Raw genomic sequence first — 14840 nt, 5'->3', positions numbered from 1 at the left:
CTAGCTCAGCATCTACCCACAGCATCACTGTCAAAGTCGTTGGTGTGTTTTACTCACCAAGATACTCTGTTCCGTAGTAGGAATACATGAGTGGGAATGGTTTCCTCTTCTTCACTGCATACTGTTTTCCTGATTCGAGTATGGCCAGGCAAATTGATTTTATTTGTGCTGGGGTCAGCACCTAAACAGAAACATCAAACAAACATCAAGTCTATTATAATAACTTAATTTTTTAAGACATTTTTCAGGACTCTGCTTTTTTGCTGGTGCACAAGACAAAGTACTGCCTTTAATCTTATGAGCATGCTGTAATGTACATAATTATTAAAAGTTCCTTACATAACATAGTCAATTTACATAATGATTCTCAAAAACAGAGTTTCATCCCATCTCAGGAAGGGAATGCCAAACATTTAGCTGCACAGATGAGGTGAAAAGCACTAAGAGCTTTCCCTTTCTAAAGATCCAGCGTCTAGGACCTGACAGCAAGCAGCAGGCAAGCTGCAGAACAGCAGCCCCCAGACTGGAGGAAGAGAAGCTAGGATAAGACAAAGGGAAAGACTAAAGAAGTTGTGTTACAGGCTTTATTAGGACACACCAGGCTAGACAGATTTTTCTACAGACAAGATAAAAAAAGAGGAAGTAAAGAGGAGGGTACCAGATTTTATTGAAAATCACTGTTATGTGTGTGGGTTTGGAAACATCTTAGTAAAAAAATCAGGCTTTCTTACCTCAAGAAGATGCTGTGAAAAATGAAGTGCAGGACAGGTTTCTATGAAGAGAGGTTAGCTAAGCTTATGGGACTTTATCATCATGAACAGGGCAACGCTGCCTTTATTGCAGTCCTAAGAAATGACTAATGCCTTACTCTTAGTGGTGTCAAAAGTAAGACTGATAAATCATATATTTCACCAGACATGAACTTTTCCAAGTTACTGACCTAAAGCATTCAGTGAAGGATCAGTTTTACAGGTTTTAACTACAACTCTATTTATATGCAATTCACTGCAATCTTCAGCAATTTCCTCTGTGTCAGCCCCACCTGCACATTACTAACCAACACCTTAATTGAAGTAGTGTTTTGGCTTTAGGGAAAAGCCTGTATGGCAGCAGTACTTTAAAGAAATATATTTCAAATTATGAAAAGAGAACTGAGAAAGAAAAAAGGTAAAGTGAGACAGGAAAAAAAAAGAAAAAGGCTGCACAAATAGTCTTGACAAGATAAATGGTAATCCTAAAACTAACTGGAATATCAAGGTGATGTCTTTGAAATGTTTCTGAACTCATTTGAGTTTGCTATAATTTGTATTATCATAGGATTTACAATTACTTCTTCAGTTAAAAAGTTTAAAAAATACTGATAGCATTAAGTATAGAGGCAACATAAGTTATAAACTGTGTTCTCTCCTTTGGCACATAAAAGATGCTACAGAAAATTAATGTCACCTAAAACCTGTCTGAAAAGTAATGGCTGAAAAATTTTATTTGTCTGTCTCACCTTGCTCTCTCATAACAAGGGATTTTATTACAGATGCTCCAAATGACTATGATATTTATACCCTGGAGAACAACCTACTTCTGATCTTCATTAGTGTTCTTTAATGTTCCTGCAGTAGAAGTAAATAAGCCATTAACATCTGGAGACTTCACTCATTTTCAATCATTTTTAAATGAATCATTTTATCTTCACGAAATTTAAAGAAATGGTTTAAATCCTAAGCAAATGAGGAGAGCAGAGGAATAGTGAGACACAGTGAATTCTCTCCAGAGCTTTAATTTTAATATCTGCCAGTTTGGGACCTATTCCTCCAGCCTCCACACCTTCCTTGTAAAACCATTAGTAAGGTAACCCCTTAGAAATAAATGTGAAGGATAAAGTCTACTAATGGTAATCTTGGAAGGCAAAGGCACACTGGTTAGAAAAATCTCAGTTCATTTTCCCTGTGTAGTAATCCCTTTACTTAATATTAACAACTAGCTTTCAACACAGACCATGTTTTGCTAAGCTTATTTTTATGTTCCCCACATTTAATTTTTAAATGAAATTAATGTCTATTTTAAAATGCTGGTTGTGTATTTTAAATGCATATAAACTTCCACCCAAATCCAGCCTTCCACAATGCTGCATAAAGAAGGATCAGTTCACCGTTTTTTAATATAAAGCAAGTGTAAAAAGTCAAGCACTTAAGCAGTATGAATACTTCAGTGTATACACAGTATACCCTTTTATCTGGCATAATGAAATATGCTAATGAATATCACCTCTTTTTCAGAATGCAAAAGCAGCCCACATGCAAAGCCAGATGAAAAATGATATTTAGAATCATGATTAGAATGGATGATAGAAATCAACCCACCTGATCCACTTCTACATTACCAAAGAAAATGGCAAAGAAAATTACGTGTGTATCTGGAAAACAACCTTATTTTTTTGCTAATTACAAAATTATCTCTTAACAAGAGCCTCAATCCACAATCATTGCAGGGCTGCTGCCTGTTTCCCAAAACACTTAAATAAGAAGGATTTGTATTTGCTCCTTACTCTAGGAAATGGTTGGCTGGAACAGAAACCCTCACTTAACCATAATTATTAGTGGCCTGGCAAAGTCTGAATAATCAGAAATCACATTTAAGATCTCCCTTGACTTGCTATATTTTACTTCAACCAATTCTGTCTTAAAACCTTCTCAGATTTCTTTCACCTTATGAAGAAAAGAAAATTGTGACTTGTCTCTGTATGCTCCCTTACAGTATCTTTAATAAAACTGCTAAATCTTACGACCAAAACAACAATCACAGAATACATTAATCATAACCACCGATGATGTAGCTGTGGTTCTACAGAGTTCATTTTCATTTCAGTCTAGTCACAATGCCTCCTTGCCCCTGGGAATTACTGAAGCAATATGTTTAATTAGGAACAGAAAAGAAATAGACTGATCATCCTCAAGGCTTTGAGAATATAAATTGCATATTGATATCACGTCCTCTGGAGCTGTCAGATGCTTTGATGAACAATAAAGCCAATATGAGAATATGCTACCTAGAAAAAAAGTCAGGCTTGAGATAGCTACATCTTTTGAGAAACTTCTTGAATGTCATTTAGCATAAGCATAGGTAAAATTATTCTTCATCCTGTCAGTACTTAGCCAAAAGACTACTGACACTAAGAGATATATTGCTGGTGCTTTAAAACTTCAGTCAACTATTTTTTTTACTTTTAAAGATATCACAACCTGTCCTATCATAGAATTACAGAGCAGTTTGGGATGGAAGGCACCTTAAAGACCATCTAGTTCCAACTGCCCGCCATGGGCAGGGACACCTTCCACTAGACCAGGCTGGTCAAAGCCCCATCCAGCCTGATCTTGAACACTTCCAGGGATGTAAACTTCTCCACCACGACCTGTTTCAGTACCTCACAGTAAAGAACTTCTTCCTAATAGCCAGTCTAAAGCTGTCTTCTTTTAGTTTAAAGCCATTCCCCCTTCTCCTGTCACACCTGCCTTCTTAAGCTTTCAGCTATTTAACAAACACATATAAATTATACATGTTCCTTTTCCAGGTTAAGTGGTCTGTCCACTTTGGTCAAAACTGATGATTTTGTCTCAATTGATGTCAGAAATGTTCATTTTATTCTCCTCAGTAGATTGAAGTTTGGAATACAGGCATTCCACGTTTCCCCTGCAATTTCTGTATCAGTAGGTTGGTGGAGTCCTTTATTTTCTATTTTATATCATTGCCCACTGATTCTGTGTGCTGCAAATAACTGGTTTGCTCACACAGGTGACAGCTACATTCCCATATACCTCTTACTTTAAGCACAACAATTAGGAAGCACTGTAATACTTAGTATTTGTACTACTGTCTGTGCCCAGGAGCCCGACCTACAGCAGAAAAGCCACTGTGATTGTTTTTAAAGTCTCTCCATTTTTCTCTTGTGCCACTGCAGGCAATATGCCTTTTCCCATTAAGGCATTCCACAGTTTTGTGAATTATTTGAGGCAGATACTTCATTCAGTAAATCCCTGTTAAAAGCCAGCAAGGAAGTGCTATGTCTACAGCAATCACAGAACACCATCCATCCTTTTTTGTTGTTAGAAGTCTTTCTCAACCTGAGATTGTTTAGTTGGAAGAGAATGATTTCACAACTCCTTTTAATCTACTAGGAGAGATTTTGCAATGTATGAGTTATGACAATGCCCAGCTCTAAATATGTGTTTTGATTTTAGACACAAATCTTGACCTTGAGAATTAGGAAGTAAAAAAAAAGGACTAGCTCTTCTTTGCTTCTGATTACTGTAACATTTTCAGCAGTTCATCATTCCCTGTCCAAGCCCCTTGGCTCATGCTTTGCCTTTTGAAAACCACTGCTACATAGAACTGCACAATGTACTGAGTATACTTGATGACTGTAAGCTTTTAATTCTCTTAAAAGAGCTGTATTTATTTTCTTAGAGCTCTTTCCTGTATGTAACTGAAAGCATTACTGAAGCCAAGTATCATTTTGATAGATGCACATATACTTTTAGGAGGTAACAGCTACACTTACATTACTGTGGAAAAAACCTTCCTCTATGCATGTAAAAACACTTTAATATGCACCTAACACATCAAAATAACCTGAAGAAAATGGGTCAGTCTGCAAATAACAGTTTTGCCATCAGTCTCCTATGCTGGTAGCCCAGCAGAGGGAGCTTGTGAATTAGTTATAAGAACCAAAAATTCTGGAAAAAAAAAAGATATACATGTTTGTGTTCAGCAGGACAGTTGACTCAAGCAGAAGGATGATGGAGCCAATTTGGTAATTTAGTGATAACTTACTGCACTGTGTGATGTTTAAGTTCACTCCTTAAGCTTCATCTTTTTCTGCCAAAGAGAGGGGCTGGGATTGTTCAGGGATCTTTCCATGCAATGTCATGGCCAGTTTTTTTTCTGATATTAATAAAACTACATGACTGTGTGTAGACTCAGGACAACTACTAGTATTATTCTGCCAGCTCACTGGAGAATGCTACTTGACTGCAATCTTGAGTAAATCAGACTTCCCTCTGGATCCCATTGGTATTGCTTGTTTTTAACATGTAAATTTGGGGAGGGTTGAGGCTTGCCCTTTGCCTCAGTGGCATGAAAACAGCAATGTCAGTTATTGCTGTCTTGTTTTGTGGGTCACTAATCATGAGTCCAATCAGAAACTCAAGGCTGCTTTTATTCCTGATGAATCAGATTACTGGTAAAGAAGACAATGCAGAACTTCTGTTAATGCTAACAGTGTAAAAAATTTCCACAGGTCTCATTAAACCCATAAAATTCTGCTGTTAAACTTCTCCTTCAGAAGGGGAATGTGAAGTGTTGTGGAAAAGGATGGAGCAGAACTGTTACTGTAGACAGGAGGCTGTTTGAGAACAGCTGGTGCTGCTGCCCAGTTGGTCCAATGCACTGGGCATCTCTAATCCCTGCGTGTGTCAGCTTCAACTGGAGAGTTTCAAAGCAAAACCAGCAATTGGCCTTTTGTGACAGCAACAGTAGTGCATCTCCCCACACATACACATACACTCCCTCTTGTGATTGCCTCTGATGGGCATTTTGATTTGTCCTACCATAAGAACACCAGGTGGGAATTGCAGGAGTGCCCAGTTTGTCCAACCTCCAGCAGCATTTTATACTGTTTTGCAGGACCAAAGCCAAGCACCATCATCACAGCTCCCACATCTCTGGAATGTATTCATTATGTGAGCATCTGGACAGTTCCTCCTGCAATTCCCACCTAGTATCCTTACCTTAGGACAATTCTCACTTGGTGTTTGTATCTTAGCACAAATCACAATGCCCAGCAAAGACAGGGGCAAGGGAGAGAGAGGGTGTGTGGAGTGGGAGGACGCACAAAAAGACTCAACCTTTCTTCAAGCTCCCCCTATCCTGGGTCAATGAAGAGAGAGAGAAAACATTTCTCCCGGTTATGTTCAGGCCCCAAAATCTTTCCCTCTAATGTACCAGGGTCTGGCTGGATATGCAGTTCTAATGCAGTAGTTCTCCTAGGTCTTGGGAAGGAAACAAGAAATCCCCATCACTATCATAAAGTAGGGAATCACAACCACCCCACTCTCTGCTGCTGGAGAATTGAAGCAGGAAGGATTTCAGAGCAGTTCTGATAACCACCATGACTGAGGAGGTATCAGGCTGCATATTAAGAGCTTAGGTCCTGTTCAGCCAAAGGTGTCTGGTCAACAGCAAAGACAGCAGGGAATTTCTCAGGAGGACAAGTCCTATCACAGAAGAAGAAGTGAGGTACCCTGGGATGCACTCCTGTGTTGAGGCTTTCAAATGGCAGCTGTCTGCACCCCAGCTGCGTGTTCTCTACTGCCTAGTAGAGGGTTAGAGTTACCACAGAGAGCCAACAATTTAATTTCAAGCATCTCTCCCTAGAATTGCACCCAAATTCAAGAGCATGAATTGAAAAGCATGTTTAAAAACAGTAAAAAGATTTGCAAATTAATTGAGAAACAAGCCCGGCACTGCTTGGAGAGGCTTCTTCTTACATCACAGAATTCTACCCTAACGTTTTTCAACAGGCACATAAATTTTTTTTTTCTTTATTATTATTATTCTTCACCATTCTCCCAGTGCATGGCTGAGCAATTGTGGGGACAAAGACCCTGGGAACTGGGTGATCAGTGATCACCTTTCTGTGATCCAAATCCTTGCTTGGAGCTCCCATGAGTCAACCACTCCTCCACCAGACTCTGGAGCAGCTTATGAGAGCTGGAAACAAGTGTGAGATTAGTGCCACAGGGGTACTGCTTTCCTTCTATCTATTCTCCCCTCACAGGTGGGAGGAAGATTATTCATGTAGAAGCCATCATCTGACTCTGCTTAGTCCCAGTCAGAATGTACATCAGTACAGGAGTACTGCAATAACTGATGCCAAAACTGCAGTGAGGAGCTGTCAGTTCCTGAGGGGAGATCTATCCTTCTGCACTCTAGAAACGTGTCCCTGACAATTCTGCATTATGATGATAAACATATTCCAAGCTGGGCATCTTGCACTCTCGTTTGGGTAATAGGCAGCCCAGTGTGCTGTAACTGTGCTGCCCCAGGATCCCATCCCATTTTTTACACTACTAAGCAGGGAACATCTGCTCTGCCTGTGTATATTGGATCATCTTACTTCCCTATAACAGCAGGTCTGCTGGTTTATTGGAAGTGAATCCACACCTTCATCTGTTCCAGACATTTCTTGTATTAAAGCTGTCCTGGTGCTTGAACTGGTTGATGTATGCAACATATGCAGAGGCATAAGAAGTATTATCCATTCTCCCAGCTCCAGAACAACAGGAAATGGGATTCATTATACAGCCTTTGCAAAAGATAAAAACACTGTAACCATGAATGACTGTCCCCAAACACTGCAGGAACCATGGCAGTGCCTGTAGTCTAAAATAAAGCATGATGCAAGTCTAGTTTAATTGGACACCACTGTTTGCTGCTAGAAACTTAGGCAGGCTGCTTCTTGGAAAAATGAATTTATTAGTATCTGTACACAGGTCAGCATGAGATGGGCAGAACTTGATCTCAGGTCAGTACGTAAAGGCTAACATTGTTCAAAGGGAAGCTGACCTAGGCTTAGAGTTCTACAAATGAAAATGGCAACTGTATCTGGAAACCAAAATAAGCTGGTAAGCCATATTTTAAGATGTCCTGGAGGTTTCCAGAAAGAACTGGACATTTCCATTCCTTCATTCTTTTGTTTCATCTGTAAAAGAGAGCACTCAGCATCAGACAGGGCACTGATCGAATAAAATCTAATGCATTTACTTCTGAGGAGTACAAATGTGCAACAAGAAATGTTCATGCTAGAACTTCTTAAGATTATGACTTGCACAGCTGCCAAGTTTGTGAAGACACAGTTAACTTTGAAGGTGCCACTCCATACAGGAGTGAAATCAGGTACTTGAAAGCACTGTTGCAAGTGGTAAGAGGAAACAAGGACATCTCTGACACATCTCCAAAATTTAAGCTCTGAGAAACTTTATCTTGTTTTCTATGAGAAACCTGTGAAGTTCCTTTAAACTGATGTTTGGTTAAGAAAGACAAAGGGACAAGAACACTGTGTATCACTTCACAATTAACAAAACTTTACTGCTGTAGTGATGTCTCCTGGTGGTGATTATGTCCTTGGTGGCTGGCTGGTATTTCTTCTCTTAGTTGGGAACAGCCAGCTGGATGTTACATGGCAAAAGGTGGCACAAAACAGAGACAGAGTGGCCTAACTGGCCTTGGGAGAGAGGGAAAGGGGGTAAAGAGAGAGGAAGAGAGAGAGGTGAAAGAGCTTCTGTGCCCTATAGGCTGTGTTAGCAGGCTATGTCTGAAGAGAATGGTCTACACCCAAATTCAGTGTGGTACTGGGCTGGAGAAAACAACTTAGTGGTTTATATACAGCATATTTGGACGATTAAAAGTTTTTCTACTGCTCCCGTCACTGAGGTATCTCCCTGACCAAATTACTGCACAGAACCTGTATGATCACATCACCTTTCCTCTATTTTTTATTTTATTGTAAGTGCCATTCTCATGCTGCAGTTGTACATAACATTAAAGCTTTGCTTGTTTCAGCAACAGCGTTTATGTTATTCATCTGAGATTGCTATGAAAAGAAAAATAAAACTAAGAGATTACACTGAAAGCAACTATGTAATACAATAAATAAGAAGTACAGGATGGCGACAGAGAAAGATTGATTGCTGGTTCCTTGAGAATATCTCCAAGGATGCTCATCATTCAATTCATCTTAAGTAACACCATCATCTTAATCACTCAGAGTGATGGAAAAGAGCCTTTTTAGTCTCATGCAGCTTTTTTTTTTTTCTTTTCAATTTGTCAAAGTCATTTCACCTATTAGATGATTAATATGGCTTTTAATATCAAAATCCTCATTGACCTGAATGGGTCATTGACCTGAATGGGGAAGGGAGGGGAGAGACAGTTGTTACTCCAGGCAAGTACTATATAAGAAGTGCTGTAAGTTTTAGCACTTGGTTACAGTTTCTATGCCATGTAATTATTCTTGTAAATTCTTGTTATTCCATGTCTTCCCAGTAACACCACGGGGCTGGCTCGTAGTCTGTTGAAACTGATAACAGCTGTGTCTGATGAGGCCTTTAAAGGCTGAGAACGCAGAAATATGGCTTACTTGACAGAGTAAAATGCTGACCTTGCTTGCAGAAGCTGAGTAGAGAAACCTAACAGATACAGCTGAGCAAATATCTAACTGTTCAAGGACTGATCCTGCTCTCAGTTTAGTCAGTTTGGAGGGAACTGACCAGCACATGCATTGTCGTTCATTGCTCCAAACCAATGTGGAGTGCATGACTTACACAGAGTGGAAGTATTTGGGGGTTTTAATCACTTTTTTCCAAGGATGTGCACACTCTCTGCCTCTATTGAATAAAGCTGCATTTATAAGCAATTCTCCCTGGCACTCTGAAAGAATTGTGCTTCATGTCAACAAATATTCTCATGAAGACTGTCTCCTGTGATGAGCCAGGCAATATATTGTCTTCTATATCTAAATGAAAGGGATTAAAAATTTCAGTTGAGGTATGAGGCACCACTCTCCTGAGGAGAGAATTCCAAATATTGGTCTACAGTTTGTGTTGAGGCAGAGCTTTACACTCTTGCTGTGAATCTTCTTTGCTCCTGCAAATACACTGTTTGAAGAGTTAAAATAAAATGAAGAAATTTGAAGAACTAAAATAGCAGTAAAATTAAAGGTTGAAGTTTATATACCCACCAGCAAACTGTAGTGGATCAAATTGTGTCTGATCTTGCTCAATATTCAGTTTAACAGGAATTCATTTGCCTTTCAAGCAGTTATAGTAGGTCATGGTTCACAGATGCAGCTGTGAACTGTTTTCTAGGGGGAATTTTTTTCTGTCAGGACTACAGGATTTGGCCTGGAGCACACCTGTCAAAAACATTTTATCACTTTTCAGCTAATCAAATATTACAATGTAAACAGTTGTACATCCATTTAATTTTACATATGAAGTGTGTTGCTGGGTATCATAAATTTATTTCTTCCTCCTTTTTTTTGGCATCCTTGGTGTTTTATTTAGCCATTGCTGACAGGCAGCAACTCACAAAATATGCCAGGGCCATCTGAAATCCAGAAGACAGACACTTCATTCTATACATTATTGAGCAGCCTTATATTTTTTTCCTCTTTACGTTAAAGATATACTACATTCCTTATCTGTCATCATCATCCAGTCCTTTTATGTTCCTCATGCAACAATTCCCAGTTTACTTCAAACGCCTTTAGGTTTGTTTTTTGAGTGTTCAGACCTCCTCCCCTCGGCACAAGTGAACGTGCGTCATTCACAGGCTCACCAAAGTAAATAAGAAAACAGACACGACTCCTCAAAGCCTCACTGCAGAAGTGTCAGAACCAAAAAAAATTGATGGGGGAGGAGGGGCTACAGAAAGTAGCTTTTGGAAAGCTATCCCTGAAAGACTTGATAGCTTCTTATTGTTAAAACTTGCAGAGATAAGCTACAGAAAAGTAAAATAGTATTCTTTTCTTCATTTGTTTCTAATTAAGGTTTCAAAAGAGAACAGGGCTGTTACCAGCATTAGAGGCTCCCAATCACAAGGCTTTCAGCTGTGGGGTTTTTTTTCTCCATTTAAAACCAATAAAAATTTGGGCTTTCATCTTAACGTGCTACCTCGGGATGTACAGAGTGCCCTGATTGTGGCTGTATAATACATGTACATTTTTAACAGTTCAGTACCTTAGAGGAGTCCTTGACCTTCTCAAAATCCTACGTTCATGGAAGAGAAGAACTTAAACTATATGTGACAATTTGCATAGCGCTGTGAACAGCTCAGTGAAAATCTCTGCTCAGTGTATCACAGCGCTGTAGAAGCAAACAGAAAGTGTTAGGATGCATGAGAGTAATGCTGAAATTATTATTTAAAGGCTACTTTAGCAGTATGGTTTTGTTCTTTCTTCTGATAATTCTCCAGGTCTGTTCTCGCATTATTAAAATAAAACAAAACAAAACTACCAAAAGAAAAAAAAAATCAAGTAGAAACAGGTATTTTAGAGACAATTAAGAGATTCTCCTAAGTGAAGCTAAAAGGATGGCAACATTTATTTTCTGGAGAGGAGGTAATTAATGAGTTAAAGAATACAAAGTTATTTCATCTTCCAATGTCAAGAACAAAATGATAGCTTGTAAAAAGCTGCAAGTTTAAAGACAAAATACCTTTCTGCCCAGCCAAGACTCAAGTAAGCCAGAGAAATTATTTCTGCAAAATTTAGCTGAGTCCACTCTCATTGTGGAATTTTAACAAACCAATTGAACCTTAAGATGAGAATTTTTAGGATGATTTTGGCTTAACAGCCGGAAGTGTTCCACTACTCCAACTGAATTAAATAAGAATTCTTCAGAGTCTGTGTTGCTTAAATAAATAATTTATCACCTTTCAACTCATCAAATACTTCAATGTAAGAACATTTCTTCTTGACAGATGTTGCAAGGCTAAATCTTACAATCAACTCCCAGAACTCAGCCCACCAATTCTGGATGAAAAATAAACTCTTGTGCTTCAGAGCATAAAGTCAGTCCTTAAAAAACACAGGTTAGGCATGTTACAGAAAACACATTTCAAAATTAGCTTCCACAGACATTTGTGCAGCTACTCTGAGTCATCTAGTACTGGTACAAGATATTAAACCAGATGGAGCATTGGAAACAAACCTTGAAGAAGAAAGATTTGTTTGAATACTACAGTACTCCTCACTGCAAACAAGGGGAAGCATCCAACTGTTTGGACAATGTCCATGCTGTACTGTACGTAAAACAGCTTGAAAACTGTTATTTAAACCTGTTCTGCAGTTAGTGTGTCTCTACCATATAGGAACAGTATCCTTCCATGCTGACACCATGGGCGACAAAGAAACAAGAGTGACTTGGAAGCCTAGAGTTTGGGGCACTTCCCACCAGGCCCTGCTCTGAAGAATATTTGAGTATTTTACATCAGTAATTTCAATCAGAGGGAGTATTTTATATAAGTAATTTCAATCAGAGGTGCAATAAGAGAGACTTGCTCTAGCCATCAGCACACTCAGCTTAGAGGCATCAGCTTAAATTCTTGCAGTGTGTCAGAAAAAGAAGGGATGTGAATTTGAGTTGCCAGGTTAGTGATGAAATCTCAAGGTTATTGCACATAAAAAGGAAGAGACTATGACCCCTACTTGTACTGCAATTTGCTTAGAGCCCATTTGGTCTTGAAAACTGTAGGGTGACAGGAGGTGAACACATTCTGTCCTTGCCACTGGGAAAAGACAGGATGCTTGGTTTGCTTTTACTCCACAGCAGGTCAGACCCTGCTTGAGGTCTGTGAGAAAAGCACCTTCAGCAAACTGGGAGAGATGAGCTTGGTGGGATGTACTCCCCAGCTGCAGCTCTACAGCCTCCTTTGGAGGTGAGTTTTGGCAGGTGAGATGAAGGCCACTCATGTGGGAAGATTGGGAGGAGTTGCATAAAGACCATGGAGAAAAGAGAGCACCATAAATCTGTACCAGAGCTCCATGGATGGTGAGTGGTGTGGTGTAGCTGTTGGCTTATGGATTTTGGCATGGCTTACATGACCCACAGCACACAGCTCTCAGGTTTTGCACACCTATCAAAAGATGCCCAGCAGACTTCCAGGGCACAAACTAGGTGACTTTGACTCTGTTGGATGGCACAGCTGTGTAGGCAGTCCAAAATTTCACTGACCTTCTAAATGCCATGCTGTGTTAATTTCTACGGGCACTGGTTATGCCTTCTCATTTATATTAGCTGCTCATTCCCATGGGGAATAAATGCAAAGGAATGTAATGGTAATTTACATTAAAGTAAGTGCAGGACACTGATGTGCTCTCATGCTACACCTGGAGTACAAGCAGTGATGCAGCACAGGTGCAGACTAATCTAACACTCACAAGAACTGGGTGCATGAGGAACTCAGGCCCTGTCATGTCCAGCTTACTTGAGTCTCAGTTTCTTCCTAACATATAGGATAAGTATTACAGATATTTCTCCCCAGATACATGGGCTTGCACCGCTAAAAATAAACCTTGTTTTAGCTCATTTTTTAATCTCCCGAGCTGTTTTCATACTTTCCCTCTGCCTGTGTATGGGATTTGGCACTTGTCTCAGTTTAAAAGCCAAAGTAATTCTTATCCAGAGAGCTGCCACTTCTGGATCATTAATGAAGATAATAAATAAGGCTGGTTGCTACATCAGTCCCTTATTAGTAGTTATGATTAGCTTTGCTGTTTGGTCTTTCAGCCAATTCCAAATCCACAAGGTCCCCACCCAAGCCAGCATGAATTAAGTTTTCAAAGAAGATTATCTTTGACACTGCATCAAAAGACCTATTCAAATGTAAACAAGGTATTGGCTACTGCTCTTTCATCAGCCACTAATTTTATAATTCTCTTATTTACAACAAGTAACACTGCTTGTCTCGAAAGACTTCTTTTTTCTAAGTCATGCTGCTTTATATGCAGTTCTACTATGCAGATATTTGAGACATGTGACACACAGAGGTATATCTAAATATTTATGGCCGAGGAACAATGTGGCTACCTGTGAAATTAGCTAAATTAGGTAAACACCACAATGTTAGCATCATTCACAGGCTAACAAAGGCATAAATTAGTCACTTTAAGGTAGCACCAGCAGTGCCTCCAAGCAAAGGGAATTCTAGAGAACTCCATGCTGGCATCATGCCACTTCTACTTTGTGTGATGATCTGCAATTTGTGCCATGCCAATAAGCTACTGAATAGAAATATCAACTTAAGCTACAGGAATAATGCTGACAACATAATGCAGGAAAACCAGATGAAGGTGATCAAGTCCTCTGAGTCATCTAAATTTTACCCTGTCCTTAGACTGTGGTAGCAGCCTGATGTAGTAAAAATCCTGATGTTCTGTATGTGGCTCCCAGATACTCCAAGGCACATCGACAAGACAGTTCTGATGCAAAAGACAGTAACAAAAGAGTTTCCAGTGGCATACAGGGCCATTAGCACTGCTTGGAAATATGCCCACAACTCCAAATTCAATTTGAGTCATATTTCAAATACAGACAGTCTCTTATAATTCAGTACTGCCACATTTCAAGGGCAGAGTGAGAGTCATGGGATTAATTTGAGGAAGTGTGGAATACTGTGCTCCTTAAAATGTGGCTTATTTGGTAAGTAATGGGATCGCTGTCTGTACTTTTCTCCTGGCTAAAAGATTGCCATTTGATACTATAATAAAATCAGGAAAATTTTATCAATCTTCCCTTTGTGCTACTTATTCTCAGTTATGACTGTGTTAAAACCAAGCAGACTTTAGGAAAAACAGACTGCTGTGTCAGAAGGCACAGTTCAGTTTACTCTGAGAGTCCAAACCTCACACAGCAAAGAAGAGTAGTAGGAATCACGAGACAAATCATACCACTGCCACTAGTAATAAATATTCACAGCACTTGGCCATTACTTTGCACATCATTAACTAACAGGAATTACTATTACCTCATGTTACACTGTGTTGTTGGTGCCCTGGGAGCACTCAAAGCCATGCTTCCCCTTTGCTGGATCTGTCATTTTACATGACTATTCTCTCCAGCCCCGTGGGAGGAACTGTGTAAACTGAGACAGAAGAGCCCCAGCCAGATATTCCTGGACCTATGGATCATATAATGTGTTTTCCAAGTCAAGCTTGCTAAGTCAAACTACTTTTATTTAAAACTCTTTGCCAGATGCCTTTCCTACCTGTTCTATGTGCTGAATATTCC

The 14840-nt window shown here is 39.5% G+C and overlaps 1 protein-coding gene across 1 annotated transcript in view; it reads right to left on the bottom strand.

Moving 5' to 3' along the window:
* Nucleotides 1-14840, bottom strand: part of LANCL3 (LanC like family member 3) — a 37602-nt gene that overhangs the window by 10728 nt on the left and 12034 nt on the right. The window contains exon 2 of the mRNA XM_051811686.1: nucleotides 58-181. Coding sequence (XP_051667646.1) covers nucleotides 58-181 — 124 coding nt within the window. The remainder of the gene's footprint in view (nucleotides 1-57; nucleotides 182-14840) is intronic.

This window comes from Manacus candei, unplaced genomic scaffold (genome assembly GCF_025592945.1).
Source record: "Manacus candei isolate 608988 ecotype Guabito, Panama unplaced genomic scaffold, ASM2559294v1 h1tg000083l, whole genome shotgun sequence".
Taxonomy (NCBI): domain Eukaryota; kingdom Metazoa; phylum Chordata; class Aves; order Passeriformes; family Pipridae; genus Manacus; species Manacus candei.
Note: the sequence above shows the minus strand (reverse complement) of the source record. Positions and strands in the feature narration are given on the sequence as shown.